Raw genomic sequence first — 20,884 nt, 5'->3', positions numbered from 1 at the left:
TACATCATTATAGTTTTAATCATTACAGCCTTTGCTACTTTAAAGACCCTATAGGAAATTATTGTGTGGCACATCATTATCAGGCAATCACAGACTAAAGGACAACTTTTTTGTATTTGTTTTTTCTCTGCCCAGGGGAATTTGTGTCTTGGTGTGACCCCCTTTCCATCGAGAGTGGAGACTGTACCACCTCATTGTGACGGCAAATATAAGTGGAGCTGTCTATTGAGTAACGTTACAAGTACAGACGGCAGATCTGGCAAGGGCAATCGGAAGAAGTAGTGTTTAAAGTTCCACAAGGTAACAGCATGGTTTGAGTTGTTTTCTGTGTGTATGCTGGGGGTCTCAGCATTTCTGTCCGTTAAAGCAGAATTTGTTGCACTGCTCAGGGCACTATGCCCAAAAAAGGCAGTAGGGAAGCCATTTAAAGTTAGAGATAGCATGTGCATGGCCATTTGGTACCAAAGCCGACAGGTCAGCAGGACACTGATTACAAATCGTGGTGAGAATTGACATATTCAGCTTTTTACATCTCAACACTCTTTGATTGTATAGCACCCTTTATGACTTTGACCAAAAGGAGTGTAATGTTATATGTATGTATACTGTTTGTGACTCTCATAGATGGGAGACTCGATCCAGTTAAAAGATGACGGAAACAAACATTTCCAAGCGGGAGATATTGATAAGGCTATTGAGTGCTACACTAAAGCCATCAAGGTGTGTCAGGACAAGAAGGTGCTGGCTGTTATTCACAGAAACCGATCTGCTTGCTATCTAAAAAAGGTAAAGAAACTGTGTACAATTTCTTATTTACTGCTAATCAGCCTAAAGAACCAGATTTTTACAAATAGTTTTCACAGTTTCCTTGAAATTCCCCTATAGTTCTCTTATTTTCCAAAAATGTCCTTTATTTTCCCTGATATTTTCAATATTTTCCCTTATATTTTTCCCTACTCATTTTCTTAATTTCCTTTATATTTCCTTAATTTTCCATATATGGTAATTTCACATATTTCCTCTATGTTTGTCCCGATTTCCCCCCTATTTTTCCTGAATTTTTCTCCTGTTTTCCTCATTTAGTTACTTATTTCCCCATAATTTCCTCTCTATATCCCCTTTCATTTCAGCCTCAAAACTTTGGTTTTCCGTAATTTCCATAATATTTTCCTTAATTTCTTCTACAGTTTTTCTTTATATTTTTCTTGATTTCCTTTTTATTTGCCTTATCTTTCCTTACAATTTCACTTATTTTCCCTCTATATGTTCCCGTATATACTCCTTAATTTCACTTGTATTTTCCCCTTTTACTGTAGTTCCTTATCCTCTCTATATTTCTCTTATATTTATGTGTTGTTTTCCTTATTTTACCTAATATTTTCCTGCATTTTCTCCATATTTGCCCCCTATCTTTCCTTTTGATTTCACTTCTTTTCCTCTATATTTCCCCCATTTTAGCATATATGTTTCCTTCATTTCCCCTGTAATTTCCCCTCTTGGTTCCCTTATTTCTCACTATGTTTCCCTTAATGTCTCCCATATTTACCCTAATATTTATCTTCATGTAGTCAGCCTCAGATACCAAATTTTACAAATATTTTTCACAGTTTTCCTAAATTTCCCCTATTGTTTTCTTTATTTTGTCTTAATATTTCCCCTAATTTTATATTTTTCCCTAACGTTTTCTTTCATTTCTCCTATCTTTTCCTATTATTTCACTTATTTTCCACTATATTTCCCCCTATGTTTACCCTATTTTTCCTTAATTTCCCCTCTTAATCCCATTATTTACCTCTACATTTCCCTTAATTTATTTTTCTTTATGTAATCAACCTCAATAACCAAATTTTCGCAAACATTTTCCACAGGAAAGTTATTCCAGTGCAGCCTCTGATGCATCCAAAGGTAACATAATCCCCCCAAAACAACAACAGTCAAACAGATTAACTCCATTCTCCAGGCTCCAAACAAATGATCATTCTGTTACATCGTATCCAGCTATCGATGTCGACGCAGCCGATATCAAAGCCTTATACAGACGTTGCCAAGCTCTGGAGAAGCTTGGTAAACTGGACTTGGCCTTCAAGGATGTACAGAGATGTGCAACCATTGAACCAAAGAATAAAACCTTCTTGGAGACTCTCCGCAGGCTGGGGGCTGAAATCCAGGCCAAGGTCAGTTTAAAATGGAATAACTCATCCACACGGAGAAAACACCTGTTGTGAAAACACATAAACATGATCAGATCATACATGCACAGTACAGTACAAAAAATACCATTGTCTTGTCTATAAACAAGTGAGGAGAAATGATCAAATTTGCATCTGTGTTTTCCCAGCTCAAGACAACATTCTCCACAGATTCAAGGGTACAGAACATGTTTGATATTCTCCTTGATGAAGAAATGGAAAAAGATAAGAAGGAAAAGGTATTTTTTCCCCCTACAATTTTCTCAAACTCCTTATTTTTCAACTAAAAATGTCTAATTTTATCTCACAATTCCTTGAAAAATGATATTTGTCTGGTGTTTAGGCAGCCAACAACCTGATTGTACTGTCCAGAGAGGATGCGGGAGCAGAGAGAATCTTTCAGAACAATGGCGTGCCTCTGCTTCTCAACATGATCGAGACGGGAAAACCAGAGATGATCATGTCTGCTATCCGTACTCTTTCGGGAATGTGCACAGGACACAAAGCTCGGGTGAGAATTAAATATAGACAGGATCGGCTTGCGTAGATGTGAACAGCCGCTCCTTACTTCCAAACTAAGGCTCCACTGTACATCTCTCTGCACATTGCTCTCTGTAGACAATGGCCATTATTCACATGGTGGGCACTGATAAGTTGTGCAGCATCATGGCGCTCGACAATGAGGAGATCACACTGGCAGCATGCAACCTCTTCCAGTGCATCAACGACTCACTCACAGGCGGGGATAGAAGAGAATACGGAAAAGAAGAGGCCTTGGTTTTGGGTGAGACTTGTTATCTCGATCTTGATCTTTAAACGTGAACTGCCCTTGTTACGGGATATCGCCTTTCATTTACAATCCTTATGTGAGACACTAAAACAGAGGTGTTGAAAGCTTTTTCACTGAGGGCCACATCGCAGTTACGTTTGGCCCCAGAGGTCCGCTTTTAAGTTATTATTAGTAGATTTTTTAGAAACTAAAATGTAAAAAAAAAATACAGTAAGTTGCAATAATTTCACCTTAAAATTTAGTGTATGTGACTGGAAAAACAGTGCCGCTGTTTTTATGGTTAAAAAAAAAAAGGCAACTCAGTTGCTAGAATTGTCCTGTAAAATTTCCATTTTTTTTTACTGCAAATAAAAAAACTGCAATTTTACAGTAAAATTTTGGCAGCTAAGCAGACAGTTTTTGTTGTTTTTGTTTTTTTTAACCGTAAATCAACAACTGTAGATATTTTGGTGTATTACTGTAAATGCCAAAACGGCACCATAGTTTATTTCAGAAAATAAAATTACTGTTTTCATTTGGAGAAAAATGCTGTAAAAACCACAGTGAATTTCACAATTTTCAATAAAATCTATTGCTACTTTTACATTGCAGAATTTGATGAATACCTTGTTTTGAAATCATTATCATTAGTATGTATTTCTGTTTAAAAATGGTTTGAATGTTTGATCATATATTTTTGCATAATTACACAATATTTAAGTTAACATAATTTGCGATGACATGGAGTGCATACAGTGTTTTTCTCCACATAAAGGGAAAAAATACATTTATTAAGAAAAAGTTAGAATACTTTATGGATACATATTATTTCCAGGTTTTCAAGGGTCAAATAAAATGAAGTGGCGGGCCACATCAGGCCCCCGGGCCTTGAGTTTGACACCTGTGCACTAACACATGCCTTTCTATTTTCTGTGCATTCTAAATAATGAAAAATGGCTAGCAAGAGGCGGTTCACAATGCGGTAATGTAGCTTGATCGATTATAAAGCTCTCTAAGAAAAATAAAAAAAATGCCAACAATGTTTTATATGCATGCTGTAAGTATGTATGTAATGTGGTAACAGGCAAATTCATTCTGGTCATTTTAAGCATTACCACATTTTTTTCTCCCTGGGCTTATTGAGTTCACAGAGCTCCTAGCACCTACCACTAATCACGGCAGATTTTGTGATAGCCAACGACGACAACTTTGGGCCAAACGATCTAAAACCATATCTTTTTCAGCCTGTTACACATTTTAGAAGCTGAGTGATAAGCAGATCCAGCTATGTTGAAACACTAAGCATCATGGAGCATCGGTGCTAAGTGCTAAACAAGAAATATAAAATACAAACATAACATCACTTACTATGTCTGCTCTCAATAGGATGTTGATGGGAAGGTTGTATCTTTCAGCACAGGACTTTTGCTCCCTATTTGGATGTTCAATTTAACATAATCTTCACATTTCAGCTGGAAAAAAATGCTGGGATGAAACAAGCATCTTCCTGTCAATGTCTGCGAGTCTAGGTTGAATTTCTCATTTGATCAATTTATCGGCTTAATGCCACAACCTTCTACGAGGCATGATTTACAATCTAGCATGAACTTTTACAAACTTAAAGGTAATTCAGTAGCATCAGCTATTTCACCCTCACAAGTGGTCGGAGGAGCAGTGTGATGTGTTACTAAAATACTAGTGTTAGCTCTTGTAGCTACCATTAGTTTAATGTGAATGGAACATTGTTGTATGTTTTTAGAGGTCATTATAGGTGTAATACAGGGGTGCCCAAACATTTTCCAGTATGGGCCACAGCCTGACAAATCAAAGGATGCAGGGCCATTTTGATAGTTTTCACCTTTGAAACCAGTGCAATACATTTTTTTCTCTAACACTATGATACAAATTAACATGGTAACAAGAGACAATTCTATAGTTAGCATTAGTGAAGTACCAAAATGAAGTGTATACTTGTTAAATTTGCTAAAAAAGGGTGCAAGTTAATGTTACCATGCTAAAATGCTAACTAAAATTAGCATGAAGTACCACAATATACTACTCTGAGGTGTGTAGCTGAAACAAAATGCTAATGTTAGCATTCATCAAGCGCCAAAATACCACAGAGGTGTATAACTACAACATTTTCTTAAACAAAAAGCTAGCACAATGATATTAACATGCTAATAAAATATTTGACCCTGAGGTGAATACCTGTGAAATCAGCAAACAAGCTAGCATGCTAATATTAGAATGCTAACTATTGTGCTGCGGGCAAAAACCTCCAATGATGTTTTATACATGCTTTAAGTGTGTATGTAATGTAGTAACAGGCACATTCATGATGTTTTGGTCATTTTAAGTGTTACTACGACTTATTTCCTGGCCTCATTTGATCTCATAAAGCGAAATCCATCCATACATTTTGTACCGCTTATCCCGTTCGGGGTTGCGGGGGGGGTGCTGGAGCCTATCGCAGCTACAATCGGGCGGAAGGCGGTGTACACCCTGGACAAGTCGCCACCTCATCGAAATCGTACTTCAAATACCTAAATATATTAATCTGAGGCAGGGCTGCGAAATTTCAGAGAATGACAAGAGTGAGACTTTAGTGCAGGGGTGGGCAAACCTTTGGCTCAGGGGCCACATTGGCTTTTGAAATTTGACAGACGGGCTGGGCGAGCACAACATGCATTTTAAAGCAAATAATATTCGTTGGAACTAAGAGTCAAAGCATGTCATAACTGTTGGAACTAAGAGTCAAAGCATATCATAACTGTTGGAACTAAGAAAATCATATTATATCTGTTAAAACTAAGAGTCAAAGCATATCAAATATGTTGGAACTAAAGAGTCATAGCATATCAAATATGTTGGAACTAAGAGTCAAAGCATATCATATCTGTTGGAACTAAGAATCAAAGCATATCATAACTGTTGGAACTAAGAGTCAAAGCATATCATAACTGTTGGTACTAAGAAAATCATATCTGTTGGAACTAAGAGTCAAAGCATATCATATCGGTTGGAACTAAGAGTAGGCTTCTCAAACATAGGGTATTTTAATTATAACACATTTATTTTCAATATCAAAGAAACATAGGAATGGTATTTACATTCTCTTTTAGTGGGAGCAGTGTTGTTGATCATCCTTTTTTGCCAGCGCGTCAAAGTCTAGTATCAGTTTTTCTTGTGTCAATTCTCAAAACAGATCTTTGCTCAGGCTGGATTAATTGGACCAACGGGCCGGATTTGGCCCGCAGGTCGTAGTTTGCCCATCCCTGCTTTATGATGATGCGTTCGTAAATGTTTTTTTAACATCTATTTGGTGTGTTTTAATGTCGATTTTCACTTTAAGACTGATGTCTTCGCCTCCAGCAGCTCTCTCTGAACTGTGGCCAATGTTTGATTGAATACTGTTTTACAATGGTACTCCACAGACCCTGCGGGTACCTTTTCTTTCTCTATTTCAATTATCCATACATTTTATTAACTTCTATCTTAACTATACTCTTCACTTCTGCTTTACTGCGATTGATTTCCATGTTCATTTTAGTTTTAGTTTTTGCTGGTTTGCGTACTCATCTGCTACTTTTGTAGTTTGTTACCCACAACTCTCCTGCACGAGCAGGTACCCAGACAAATGTTTACCACACTTCCAGTTTTTTTATTCTCAAGATTGTCTGAACTTTTTCAGATATTGGATCCTGTCTTAATTCTGAAGCTGTGTTTTTCATGCTGCAGTCCAAGCACACAACTTTACTTGCTTTATTTTCCTCCTTCCATTTAACTGCACCGTACATTGCTATTAATTCCCTCGGAAAAAACGATAACTTGAGGCTAATTATCTATTTCAATACTGTTTTCTTTTGCTTTAGATGTATCTGTATTAGGGTTGTAAGGTATACCGGTACTGGTATAGTATCCCGGTACTAATGAATCAAAAACGGGCATGACGGTGCATCGTCACATCATGAGATTGCTGGTTTTGCGAGCAGAGGAGCATGTTTGGCAGCACACAAACACTGAGTACTTACTAGCAGACCAAATGTGTAGACAGAAAAGGGGAAATGGACGCATTTTTGCCTAAAAAGTAAAGACAAAGGTGAAGCTATATCACTGAAACGCTCTCAGGAAGAGGTGCTTTAAGACATTGTTAGCTAGCTAGCAGTGAACGTACATCCACTGTTGGCATTGTTTTAGTTACTTCTAAATCACTAATCCTCCCCTCCTTGGCGACAAATAAAGTAAGTTTCTTCCATGTATCATCCCTGCAGTACGAGGAATAGCGAAACATGCTTCACTACACACCGTAGGAGGATAGAATAGCTCACCGGCATCACTGCTAACAAAAGCTAGCACGGCTGAATGTAAACAAATGCCATGGGTGGATCTACACCTGACATCCTCTCTAATAATACCAAGTGCAATAGCGTATCTAGTTTATACTACAATATTACATCGATATGTTTTACTGTCACTAAATCTTTTTTCCTTTTTAAAAGATTCATATTATGTTTATAAACTCCGGAAAATATGTCCCTGGACACATGAGGACTTTGAATATGACCAATGTATATGATCCTGTACCTCCTTGGTATCGAATAGATACCTAAATTTGTGGTATCATCCAAAGCTAATGTAAAGTATTGTAGCGTCCCGGAAGAGTTGGTGTCGCAAGGGGTTCTGGGTATTTGTGTTGTTGTGTTTCTGTTGCTTTGCGGTGCTGATGTTCTCCCGAAATGCATTTGTTGTTCTTGTTTGGTGTGATTCACAGTGGGGTGCATGTTTGTGACAGTTTTGGTGTTGTTTATGCGGCCACCATAAGTGTGACCTGTGGGGCTGTTGACTAACTACGCATTGCTTTCACTTATGTGAGTGTGTTCTAAATTAACATGATCATTAAAGCTGGTAATGATCTTACAACGTGTCAGCATTTCTTGAAGTCTTTGAGTAGAGACTTTTAAAGAATCCCGTCCAACGCTACGGTATTAACCAACAGAAGTATAGGTAAATAATACATTTAAAAAGATGTGTAGATTAAACATGTCGAAACAGAAAATAAGATTAGCAGTAAATGAACAAGTAGATTAAAAACCCATTTATCCATCTTTTTCTTTGTAATCTTGACAAAATAGAATGATAAATTACACAAAATGTTACTGCATACGTCAGCAGACAAATTAGGAGCCTTTGTTTGTTTACTTACTATTAAAAAAAAGGTTTTCTTTATGTTCACTATTTATGTTCACTACAAAATTCTTGGATTGCAATAAGAAACATATTTTTAATGTACTGTAAGATTTTTTGTTAAAATAAAGCCAATAATGCCATTTTTTTGTGGTCCCCCTTATTTAGAAAAGTACCGAAAAGTATCGAAATACATTTTGGTACCGGTACTAAAATATTGGTATCGGGACAACCCTAATCTGTGTACATGTTGACCTTTTATTGATACTTTTCCTCAATACATTTTTCTATCTGACAATAATTTAAATTTCAGTTTTTTAATAATTATATACACAGGTCGAGGATGTCGTACATCGGCAGCGGCATGCCAGAAATAGGTATAATTTTTATCTTTTTTACACACCTTCTATTATCTACTCAAATCTATTACTATCTTTATTTATATTTATCTGGAATTTAGTTGTGCTTGATGATATGCCGCCACTATCCCCTTCCATCTCGATCCAGTCACTAATCAAGTATGCCTTAACGCCAAAAGATTGAATTTAGACGGTCACGGATCGTAGCAATGACCGTGTGTGCATTCTCTCTACAACAAATGACTGACCAAACCCAGGCAAGTCCCGCTTTACGATGTTTCTGATTGGTTCATATTGTCTTCTGTGATTGGTTAGATTTAGGTTTAAGGGACTGATGAAATTGGTTAAGTTTGTTCAGTCACGGCAAGCCGCGAGGACCAAAGTAAATTATCAGGAAAAAATATATAGTTTTGAATGGGTAAACATAAGCATGAGAAATGTCAAGTGTGGTGTGTGGCGTGAGAAAGGGTTTCACAGTGTGTTCGTCATACTCAGTGTGTTAACGTAAACATTGATTGAAAAAAGCTAGCATATTAACATTAGCCTGCTATGAGGTGGCGACTTGTCCAGGGTGTACCCCGCCGTCCGCCCGAATGCAGCTGAGATAGGCTTGAGCAAAACCCCCCGCCACCCCAAATGGGACAAGCGGTAGAAAATGGATGGATATTAACATTAGCATGCTAACATGCTAACTCATTTGTCAGGTTACAAAATATTTGACACTGAGGTGTATACCTGCAAAAATAGCTAGCATGGTCATACTAGAATGCTCAGGATTGTGCCGCGGGCATGTAAAAAAATTAGCCACGATCCGCAAATGGCCGCCCCAGCGGGCACGAGACATTAAAACAACATTGGGAACTTGTTGAATTACTGTCGGTCCTGACGTTGAGCCATTCAAACATAACGTTAAAACAACATGCTTTTTGATGACGTTTAATCAATGTTGGGTTCTGATGTTGATTTTACCATTGAATTTTGGTCAGGAACGGCGTGGCGCGGTGGGAGAGTAGCCGTGCTTTGTGTCCTGAGCAAGACACTTCACCCTTGCTCCTGATGGGTGGTGGTTAGCGCCTTGCATGGCAGCTCCCTCCATCAGTGTGTGAATGTGTGTGTGAATGGGTAAATGTGGAAGTAGTGTCAAAGCGCTTTGAGTACCTTGAAGGTAGAAAAGCGCTATGCAAGTACAACCCATTTATCATTTATTTATTTATTTCCCAACCAATATTCTACAACACAAATAAAATGTTGTAAAAATATGCTTTTTGACAACATATATTCAATGTCAGGTTGGAACGTTCATTTGACCAATGAAATGTGGTCATTTCCCAACCAACAACGCTGTCTCAATTTACAAATACAACTTTTTTGCAACGTTGTTTCATAGTCAGTTTTAAAGGACATGTACGTATAATCAACATTGTATCAATAACTTGTGCCTGCTGGGAGCGGGTCGCAATTTGGAAACCCTTGCCTTTTTTTTTTTGATTGATTGATACTTTTATTAGTAGATTGCACAGTTCAGTACGTATTCCGTACAATTGACCACTAAATGGTAACACCCGAATAAGTTTTTCAACTTGTTTAAGTCGGGGTCCACGTTAATCACTTCATGGTAATATATGACTTTCTATTACCTGCACTGTTAGCCCCTTGTTAGCATTTTGTCGCTATTTAGAATGCACAGAAAAGAGAAAGACGTGTTCTTGTCTCACATAAGGATTGTGAATGATGGGCAAAATCTCACCGCACCCCCAAAAAAGTGCAGTTCTTCCTTAAAATTTACATACAATCATCTATAATTTGTCAATGACAGATGCCTCTAAAGATCTGAAGACCATCCTCCTGTCTCTGCTGGAGATGGTTGGCAGTAAAAAGGTATCTGGCCATGGCAGAGACCAGGCACTGAACCTCCTGAGCAAGAACGTCCCTCGCAAAGGAAAGAGAGACCCTGACCACTCCCGCACCCTCTTCACCGTAGACCACGGTCAGCCAGAAGATCTCCCATGATCTGTCTTGGACTACAAAACATGCATAATGAACAGAGTTTTGATATCATCCAGGTCTGAAGAAGATCCTCAAAGTGTGTGGTCAGGTTCCTGAGCTTCCTGACCAGTTGCCCATGACTGATAACACACAGCTGATTGCCAGCGTGCTCCTCAACCGCCTTTATGATGACCTCACATGCGACCCAGAGAGAAACAACTTCAGGGACGTTTGTGACGAATACATCAAGTATGTCCCTTCAATTCATTCAGAGTAGGGTTGTATGGTATACCGCGATACTAAAGAGTTATAAACGGTACTATACCGCCTCTAAAAAATAATCGGCCAACCCCGCCTTTTTTTTTTTAATGGGCATGACATTGCTGGTTTCACGAGCATAGGAGCATGTTTTCGGCAACGCACAATCACTCTGTACTTACAAGCAGACCCAGTGTGTAGACTTAAAAGGGAGAATGGACGCATTGTGGCTTAAAACTAACAATAAACACTGAAACGCTAGCTAGTGGCTAGCGTCCATCCACAGTCAACAGTGTTTTAGCTACCTCTAAATCCCTAATCCTCGCTTCCATGGCGACAAATAAAGTACGTTTCTCACAAGTATCATCCCTGCAGGACGAGGAATAGAAAAACATGCTTCACTACACACCGTAGGAGGATACAGTAGCTCACCGGCTTCACCGCTAACAAGTTCGTGCTTCACAATGTAAACAAATGCCATGGGTAGATGATGGATCTACACCTGACATCCACTGTAATGATACCAAGTACAAGAGTGTATCTAGTCGATACTATTACTATGATTACATTGATATATTTTAGCATCAATAAATCTTTTTTCATTCAAAACAAATGTTTATTATATTTCTAAACTCAGGAAATATGTCCCTGGACACATGAGGACCTAAATTATGACCGAAGTATGATCCTGTACCTACTTGGTATCGGATTGATGCCCACATTTGTGGTATCATCCAAAACTAATGTAAAGCATCCAAACAACAGAAGAGTAAGGGATTATTACAGAAGTGTGGATAGAACATGTTTAAACAGAAAGCAAGCAGATATTACGGATGGCGTTGTGACGTCTCGGTGGCATTGTGGTGACGAGTTGTTCTCTCGTGGGTGCAGCAAAGATGGAACACAGCGTGAGGGTAAGGATAATGATTTATTTACACACTAAAGAACACTGTAAAACAGACTAAGAAACAAAACACTTTGCATGAAGGTACTAACAAACAAAACAACAGAACTAGCGTGGAAGCTAGAAAGAACAAAAAGCGCTAGCGTGAGAACTAGGGAAAAGAACAAACAAAATAGCGTGAGAGCTAATCGAGTGCTAATAGTTACCACAATGCTGGAATGGGACGTCATCTGTTGCGTGGGAGCAAACAAGAGTCCAAGACTGAATGTCAAACAAAGACGGGCATATATAGGGAAATAAATCAGGAGGCAGGTTTGCGTGACCACACGGAAGGCAGGTGACACAAATGCGTTGCTAGGACAACAGAAATAAACCAGGAAGTGCCACAAAGAACTGAGGAAGACAAACACTAGACAGAATGTGATGTCAAACAGAACCAAAACCAAGAATATGCCATGATCCAAGATGTGGATCATGACAGGCGTGGCGCAGTGGAAGAGTGGCTGTCCGCAACCCGAGGGTCCCTGGTTCAACCCCCACCTAGTACCAACCTCGTCACGTCCGTTGTGTCCTGAGCAAGACACTTCACCCTTGCTCCTGATGGGTGCTGGTTAGCGCCTTGCATGGCAGCTCCCTCCATCAGTGTGTGAATGTGTGTGTGAATGGGTAAATGTGGAAGTAGTGTCAAAGCGCTTTGAGTACCTTGAAGGTAGAAAAACGCTATACAAGTACAACCCATTTATCATTTCTTTATTATTTATTTATTAACCGTAAATGAACAAGTGGATTATTACTCATCTTCTACCGCTTGTCCTTCATATTTTTGACAAAATATTTAAAAAAAAAAAGACACAATATGTTACTGCATACGTCAGCATGTCAGGCTTGCCACTGACAGTTTGTTTGTGTTTTAGTTTTTCCTCTGTGTGTTTAGTATTTCCTGTCCTTAGTTCCTGACAGCACTTTTATTTTGCTTCAGCTTTCTGTTTGTCTCTCTGAGTGCTTTGTTTCCCCTCAGCTGTGGCGGATTGGTACCTGGCCACACCTGATGTCAATCAGCCAGCTCCTATTTTACCTCCTTTTTTCCTCCAGTCAGTGCTGGATTATTGTATTGCATGTCGCTCTTGTGTCGTCGCTACCTGTCGCGATTTGTCGATGTCATCATTACAGCTACTTCCTGTCGTGCTACTATTTGTCCTTCTCGTCGTAGCGGTAAGCTTTTCCTGTTAGCTATCTGTAGTCTGTTTTCCCCTGGCTTTTTGGTTTTGTGTTTTCTTGTTAGCCATTAGCTGTTGCCAGTTTTTCTGTTTCCTGCTAAATCCCTGTTAGCTTACACGCTAGGCCTTTTGTTTGTTATCCGCCCACGTGCGCGCTTTTGGTTTGAACCCTTTGTCTGTGTTTGTCTTAGTGTTTAATTAAATCATGTTTTCCTGCAAAATGGCTCCCTCCATCTCTGCATCCTGGGGTTCGTCACCAACTTACTTTGACACAGCAGACAAATAAGGAGTCTTTGTTTGTTTACTTACTACTAAAAGACAAGTTGTCTAGTTTGTTCACTATTTTATTTAAGGGAAAAATTGTTGTTGGATTGCAATAAGAAACATATGTTTAATGTAGCGTAAGATTTTTTGTTAAAATAAAGCCAATAATGCCATTTTTTTGTAGTCCCCTTTAATTAGTAAAGTATCGAAATACATTTTGGTACCGGTTCCAAAATATTGGTATTGGGACCCCAATTGAGAGATGTTTTTTTTTTATGCCTCCATTAAAATCTCACCCCTTTCCACAGATCCAAAATTGACCCTAACGACATGGACAAAACAATTCACGCCATCAACGTCATCTCAGGGCTGCTGCAGGGTCCATTCGACGTAGGTAACGCCCTGGTGGGAAGGCAGGGTGTCATGGAGATGATGGTGGCGCTGTGCGGCTCTGAACGGGAGGTGGACCAGATGGTCGCTGTGGAAGCGCTCATTCATTCCTCCACGAAAATGAGCCGAGCCAGCTTCATCATCACCAACGGCGTGTCGCTGCTGAAGGACATCTACAAGAAGACCAAAAATGAGAAGATTAAAATCCGCTCGCTGGTGGTGAGCCTACAAACACAACAATAATGCACTATTCGCCTTTTATACATGTTTGTACTTGTCTGGACTTAGTAGTGTATGTGCAATATTAATTAACGTTGACGTCCATCTCCTCTCCAGGGTCTCTGCAAACTGGGCTCAGCGGGAGGAGATGATTACAGCATGAGACAGTTCGCTGAGGGCTCCACTGAGAAGTTAGCCAAGCAGTGCAGAAAGTGAGATTTCACACACACATTATAAAAAAATAAGCATTCATTTTCTTGAAAGAACTATTAAGACAAAACAAAAATTACCACACCATTGGGCCTGATTTACTAAAGGTGTGTGTGTATTTAAACCCGTGCAAACAATTGCAAAGCTGATCTACTCAGCTTGTGCGTAAAGGATTGCATCTTCGAAATGGGCAAAATCGGGCGCAATCTATTTAGCGTGTCTGACTTCATGTATATGTGGATTATATGACGATTGTCAGAATGCCCACAATACTGGGTAAGGGTACAAATATAATCACTTAGCACTTGCAATGTGATTCATCAAGGCTGAAACTGTTCTGTGGCCACTGTTTTGCGTCTACATTTAGGACTAGGGATGGGTACTTTTTTGGCACCGACTCACGTGAATTCAACAGTTCCATGTGCTTGACACCACGCCCAATTGCCGACTCTTTGCACTTTGGGACTTGGCAATCACTCCAGCAGCACCGTGAGCGGACTAAACCAAACTACCTCTCGGTAGTGTTGCTATTTTTTAAAACCAACAAAAAAATTGACTCAAAAACACTCCAGTTTTTCCTCAAATGCGCTAGCTTATACAGTCACGATCAAAAATTTACAAACACTTGTAAAGAACATAATGTCATGGCTGTCTTAAGTTTCCAACACTTTCTATAACTCTTATTTTTTTGTGATTGAGAAATTGTAACACATACTTACTTGTTGGTCACAAAAAACATTCATGAAGTTTGGTTCTTTTAAGAATTTATTATGGGTCTACTGAAAATGTGACCAAATCTGTTGTATCAAAAGTATACATACAGCAATGTTAATATTTGGTTACATGTCTTTCGGCAAGTATCACTGCAATAAGGCACTTTTGGTAGCCTTCCGGAAGCTTCTGGTTGAATTTTTGACCACTCCTCTTGACGAAATTGGTGCAGTTCAATTAAATTTTCTGAGATTTATTTGTTTCTTCAGCATTGTCCACATGTTTAAGTCAGGACTTTTGGAAGGCCATTCTGAAACCTTCATTCTAGCCTGATTTAGCCATTCCTTTACCACTTTTGACTGCTCCTAAGACCCAACCTGCAGGCTAATGATTTTTGGTTGTCCTGAAGAATTTGGAGGTAATCCTCCTTTTTTATAGTCCCATTTAAAGCACCAGTTCCATTGGCAGCAAAACAGGCTGGGCATAATACTACCACCACCATGCTTGACATTGGACATGGTTTTCCTGGGAGTAAAGGCCTCACCCTTTCTCCTCCAAACATGTTGCTGGGTATTGTGTCCAAACAGATCAATTTTTGTTTCATCTGACCACAGAACTTTCCTCCAGAAGGGCTTATGTTTGTCCATGTGATATATTGGCTTTGCTACTGATTAGCATTAGCGATTTTGACTTTAATTTCTTCACCTTTAAATCTGTTAATGAAAACTACAAGGATGCAAGATACAATCAAACAGCTGGTGCGTAATATGTACTGTACAATACTTACATGATTAACACTTTTTAGGGTGCAACATCCAGCAAAGACTGAAATGACCAACACACCATATAAATTATACATTACTGCCATCTAACGTTTTGGACTTGCCACTGTAATTGCAGCTTAGTGTCACACCTGCAATTAAGACTCAGAAATGTGATTACAAAACAAGATATGATAACTTGAGAGCAGTTACCATAATCAACTAATTTTTAAATGTTGCAATGAAATATTTGATTAGATTTTTAAAAATCAATTCATATTTATCCACACACACAAGAGTACTGAAAATTTGTACCGTTGAGTGACGGTATCGATTCTCAGGTACCGGGTATTGGTAGAGTGTTGGTCAAACATGAACGGTACCCATCCCTATTTAGTGCTTCAGGGATTTTTGTGCACACTGGGACAGTTACGCACAAATGGCTGAAAGAGCGGAGGAGCTGCAAAAATAGACGATTGACAGAATATTTTGTCCGTGTGCTTGTTAACATAAAAATATTGTCAGAAATATGAAATATTCGACTTAGTCTTTTCAGCAATGACCTTGTATAATTCTATAGCTTCTTCGTATTTTTATTGGTGTTTGTTTTTCCGTATAAACAAATACATGAAAAGAAATCTTACAATATACATTTTTGTTTTTCCAGACACACCATCACAACTTCACAGCGCCTTCAGCAAGCTAATAATATGTTCAGACGTCAAGATTGTGCTCAAAGTAGCCTAGAAAAGGTGTTTCATATCATACATTTTGAGAGAAATTAGTGTCTCCATGGTGACAAATTCTCATTTAGATAGACCATCTGCATCACTTTTGCACTTGTTATCAATTGCACATGCAGTCCTGGTAGATCATCCGCAACACGCCCACTAATAATAGTACACATAATTTTATAGTTTGCATATGCTACTTGTTATTTGGATCTTATTAGATCAGGGCCCTAGTTGTTAGGTTTATGGAAAATAAGACCTTTTTGCAGCAATAAAAGCTTCCATTATTCTGGGAAAACTTTCCACAAGAGGCTGCAGGGTATTTGTAGATCTTTTTGTGCATTCCTCCAGAAGGTCAGAGGTCATTGATATTGCACCCTAAACCTAACGTCACCGCCCCACATACACACACTCAGTATACACCATAAAACTTGTGACTTACTGTAATTTGGTTGAAACTAGCATTTTAAAACATAGCATTTTAAAATAGCATTCAGCTTGTAATGTCGCCAAGATTTTGTACGGAATTTTTCTTTTTTTTTTCTTTTTAAAAGATTGGATAAACATATGTACTGGACATAATGTTATTGTAAAACCTGTTCCCTCTTGCATGTATAAACTCCCATCTCTATTGTATCTGGCATTTTACACACATGCTAGTGTTCCTCATGTGATAACTCTAACACAGTAGCTAGCACTCAATGATCAGAAAGCCCCCAATAATTACATGTTTATGTTTTACTTTCATCAATAATGTTTTAGCAAGCATTCCAACCAGTGGCGTCATTATAATTTTTAAGTTGGCTAATGGCTCTTTAAATCCCCCTAAACGATGTGGTGATGTTTTATTTCTTGAAAATGTCTGTTTTTTGGTGTGTTTTTTTTACAGAATATATAATAGTTAATAATAATTATAATTGTAATTATATTACATTTGTGGCCACAAATGTAATATAAAGTAGCCAGAACATGGCTATTAATAATCATAAAAAACTGTCATTCATTTAAAGGGGTTATGTTTCCTATAGTATACATTTTCTCAACATTTAAACACTTCTATTTGGTCTACAGAACATGTAACGGTGGTTCTTCGGTCAAAATTTTGCATATATTATGTTTTAAAGACCGTTTTCAAGCTGCTTTCTCTCTAGGATACGCCGTTTGGTAGGCGGTCTCATTTACGTGCCTCAACTTCAACAGTGTCTCCTCCCTTTATTGCAGTTTTCAGCGCTTCCTTCCTGTTTTCTACTGACAGATTAAGTTCGAACTAAGCACTACTTTGTATTAGAAATGGCAACAGCGGAGGATGCATGTGTATGTTTGAGCCAGTCTGCCCCACAACAAGAAAGTAGCGAACAAGAAGGAGCTGATTGACTACGATGTCGGACTGCAATGGCAGACCAGTGCAAAGCACTTTGGGGAAATATATACCATATATGGATAATTCGGTTAAACGTCACACATTTTGCAAATTCCAAACCCCTTGTATAGAGGTATGAAGAAAGGCTGGATTAATTTATAAATATTTCCGCAATGCCTTCATGGTTAGAATTGACCATTTTCAGGCTTTATGCAAATCCCAAGTACACAACGGTAGGTATCAATAGATAAGAAAAGTTGTTTTTGCAAAATAGGGCCCCTTTAAATATGATTATAAGTCTGTCAAGTTTCCGTTTACTGCATAGAGAGATTAGATGTTTCATATATAATAAAACGCAGTCATAGGCAAGCTCCTTGGAAAATGTAGTAAACTAAATTAAAAGTTACTCTCAATTAAATATAGCTAAGCTACAGGGGAAGCTATCCCCGGAGAATGGCAGCAAGCTACACGGCAAAAGTAGCTTGCAACATCAAAGCTACATATACTGTTTAAATATGACCCAGTATGACATGCATTAATTTAAGACCCACATCAGAGTTTAAATCTATAGGCCCACATGTAGTGAAGTGAAGTGAATTATATTTATATAGCGCTTTTCTCAAGTGACTCAAAGCGCTTTACATAGTGACACCCAATATCTAAGTTACATTTAAACCAGTGTGGGTGGCACTGGGAGCAGGTGGGCGAAGTGTCTTGCCCAAGTAATGTAACTGAGAGTGTACAAATGGACCCGTTAAGGGTCAATTGCTATTATCTGTCATTTAGCTGGGGACACCCTACAATTACCTTTACACCCCACTGTATATATTTAGCTTGCCGTTTCGTTGGCCCGCCCCTGTAATGTTATTAATTTTCTCTGCTTTCAGTAAAAAACAGCCTCTATCTATATCCAGACAAAAACAAATAATGACTTGTATATTGTGTGTAACAGCTGGTAATGGTTATGTGCAGTAAAACTTTCCATGAACTTAACTCACCTTATTTTGTGTTCCTAAGTTTGTGTTGGACGTCTTCGATGAAAAGAGCAGTTATGATTTTGGTTTACAGAGGAAACAACTCTATATACATTTGTCTAAATATGGCTAAGGACACACACTGTTGTGGGTTTCATGGACGTCGTCTTTATCACTAAAATAAAAATCTAATATGCGGGAGAGAATTCCTCTGCCATTGTATGGTTTGTATGTTTTTTTTCTTTTTTTTTTTTGAGTAGTCAGCTTGAGTCGTCCCTTTGTCTCCAACTCCCTCATCGTCATGTGACATGAGTACGTGTCTTTTATAATTTTGCTTTCTAGTTTCGGTGACCCGCCTTATTTTGCCTCTTATTGGCCAGTCCGTAATGTTTCGTCCTAACCTTAGCCAATAGTGACTCATCATACGAACATCAACCAATCACCATAGATTTTTGTTCGTATGTATGGATGTTCTCCTTCATCCAGGTTATTGTATTTTCTGCATATATTTGGGGGGCCTGGATTCGCAGTCCATTTTCTCTCTTTGTAGCTTGTAGGTTTGATGTAAGCGAACTTGCTACATGGGTCTAAAAGTAGCTAAGCTACAGGAAAAGCTGCTCGTTAAAAAAATGGCTAAGCTACCGCCAAGCTACTGGAAAATGTACTTAAGCTACATAGCTTAGCTACATGTAGCTTGTTACTTTCCATCACTGATAATACATCATTATTGCATTATTATAAGTGCAGCTTATTGGGGTTAAGTGAAGTGAAGTGAAATATATTTATATAGCGCTTTTTCTCAAGTGACTCAAAGCACTTTACATAGTGAAACCCAATATCTAAATTACATTCAAACCAGTGTGGGTAAAGTGTCTTGCCCAAGGACACAACGGCAGTGACTAGGATGGCGGAAGCGGGAATCCAACCTGCAACCCTCAAGTTGCTGGCACGGCCACTCTACCAACCGAGCTATACCGCCCCAAGCCTCTCCTTTTTAAACTTGAACTTTAATCAAGAGTCCTTGAATGCACCACAATTATGTGCTATGAGATGAAAAAGTAAAACTTTAATATCAACTTGGTCCGATGCTAACACAAATAGATTTTTTACCTTTCTTTTGTCACCTCATTCTTGTTCCCACATGTTGGCACTGTGTATGAATGCATAAATGTGGGCTTTAATGATGTCAGTGTTGGCACTGTGTATGAATGCATAAATGTGGGCTTTGATGATGTCAGTGTTGGGTAAACAATGAAGTTTTCCATGTTGGATTTGCTACTAAACGGGATCAACCATTTTGCATTCTTGCAAAAGGGGGTTGCTCATTACTAATTTGATTTAAAGAAAAACAAAAATGACTTACTAATAAACTTTTGACAGCAAAATGTATTTTTATTTAAACTTTTATAATGTCGGATTTGAATGAAAGACAAATTAATCCTCAGATATTTACAAAAGTCGAGGACAGGGGTCACCAACCTTTTTGAAACCAAGAGCTACTTCTTGTGTACTGATTAATGCGAAGGGCTACCAGTTTGATACAAACTTAAATAAATTGCCAGAAATAGCCGATTTGCTCAATTTACCTTCTAATAAATGAATCTAAATATATATAAAAAAAAAGGGTATTTCTGTCTGTCATTCCGTCGTACATTTTTTTTCCTTTTACGGAAGGTTTTTTGTAGGGAATAAATGATGAATAAAAACACTTAATTGAACGATTTAAAGGAGGAGAAAACACACAAAAAAAAAAGAAAATTAAATTTTTTAACATAGTTTATCTTCAATTTTTACTCTTTAAAATTCAAAATTCAACCGAATAAAATGAAGAGAAAAACTAGCTAATTCAAATATTTTTGAAAAAATTGAAAAAATGATTTTTGGAACATCATTAGTAATTTTTCCAGATTAAGATTAATTTTACAATTTATTTAGATGACATGTTTTAAATATGTTAAAATACACTCTGCACTTTGTTATAATATATAACAAATTGGACCAAGCTATATTTCTAACAAAGACAAATCATTATTTCTTCTAGATTTTCCAAATTTTTGAATTTTAATCATAATAAGTTTGAAGAAATATTTCACAAATATTCTTCGTCGAAAAAACAGAAGCTAAAATGAAGAATTAAATTAAAATCTATTTATTAATTAAAAAAAATACTTGAACATTGATTTAAATTGTCAGGAAAGAAGAGGAAGGAATTTAAACGGTAAAAAGGTATATGTGTTTAAAAATCCTAGAATCATTTTTAAGGTTGTATTTTTTCTATAAAATTGTCTTTCTGAAAGTTATAAGAAGCAAAGTAAAAAAATAAATGAATTTATTTAAACCAGTGAAGACCAAGTCTTTAGAATATTTTCTTGGATTTTAAAATTCTATTTGAGTT

At 37.8% G+C, this 20,884-nt stretch overlaps 1 protein-coding gene across 2 annotated transcripts in view; it reads left to right on the top strand.

Moving 5' to 3' along the window:
• The window catches only part of unc45b (unc-45 myosin chaperone B), a 31,221-nt gene continuing 10,337 nt past the window's right edge, over positions 1 to 20,884 (top strand). Inside the window, exons 1-11 of one of the 2 annotated variants that reach the window (XM_061906348.1) lie at positions 1 to 300; positions 625 to 786; positions 1,869 to 1,905; positions 1,999 to 2,174; positions 2,339 to 2,428; positions 2,533 to 2,700; positions 2,808 to 2,973; positions 10,321 to 10,491; positions 10,568 to 10,739; positions 13,442 to 13,742; positions 13,860 to 13,954. In XM_061906348.1, coding sequence (XP_061762332.1) covers positions 625 to 786; positions 1,869 to 1,905; positions 1,999 to 2,174; positions 2,339 to 2,428; positions 2,533 to 2,700; positions 2,808 to 2,973; positions 10,321 to 10,491; positions 10,568 to 10,739; positions 13,442 to 13,742; positions 13,860 to 13,954 — 1,538 coding nt within the window. In that variant the 5' untranslated portion in view covers positions 1 to 300. Of the gene's footprint in view, positions 301 to 342; positions 503 to 624; positions 787 to 1,868; positions 1,906 to 1,998; positions 2,175 to 2,338; positions 2,429 to 2,532; positions 2,701 to 2,807; positions 2,974 to 10,320; positions 10,492 to 10,567; positions 10,740 to 13,441; positions 13,743 to 13,859; positions 13,955 to 20,884 lie in introns of those variants that run through there. The other variant, XM_061906349.1, reaches the window with a different exon arrangement.

Source organism: Nerophis ophidion, linkage group LG07 (genome assembly GCF_033978795.1).
Source record: "Nerophis ophidion isolate RoL-2023_Sa linkage group LG07, RoL_Noph_v1.0, whole genome shotgun sequence".
NCBI lineage: Eukaryota > Metazoa > Chordata > Actinopteri > Syngnathiformes > Syngnathidae > Nerophis > Nerophis ophidion.
Note: the sequence above shows the minus strand (reverse complement) of the source record. Positions and strands in the feature narration are given on the sequence as shown.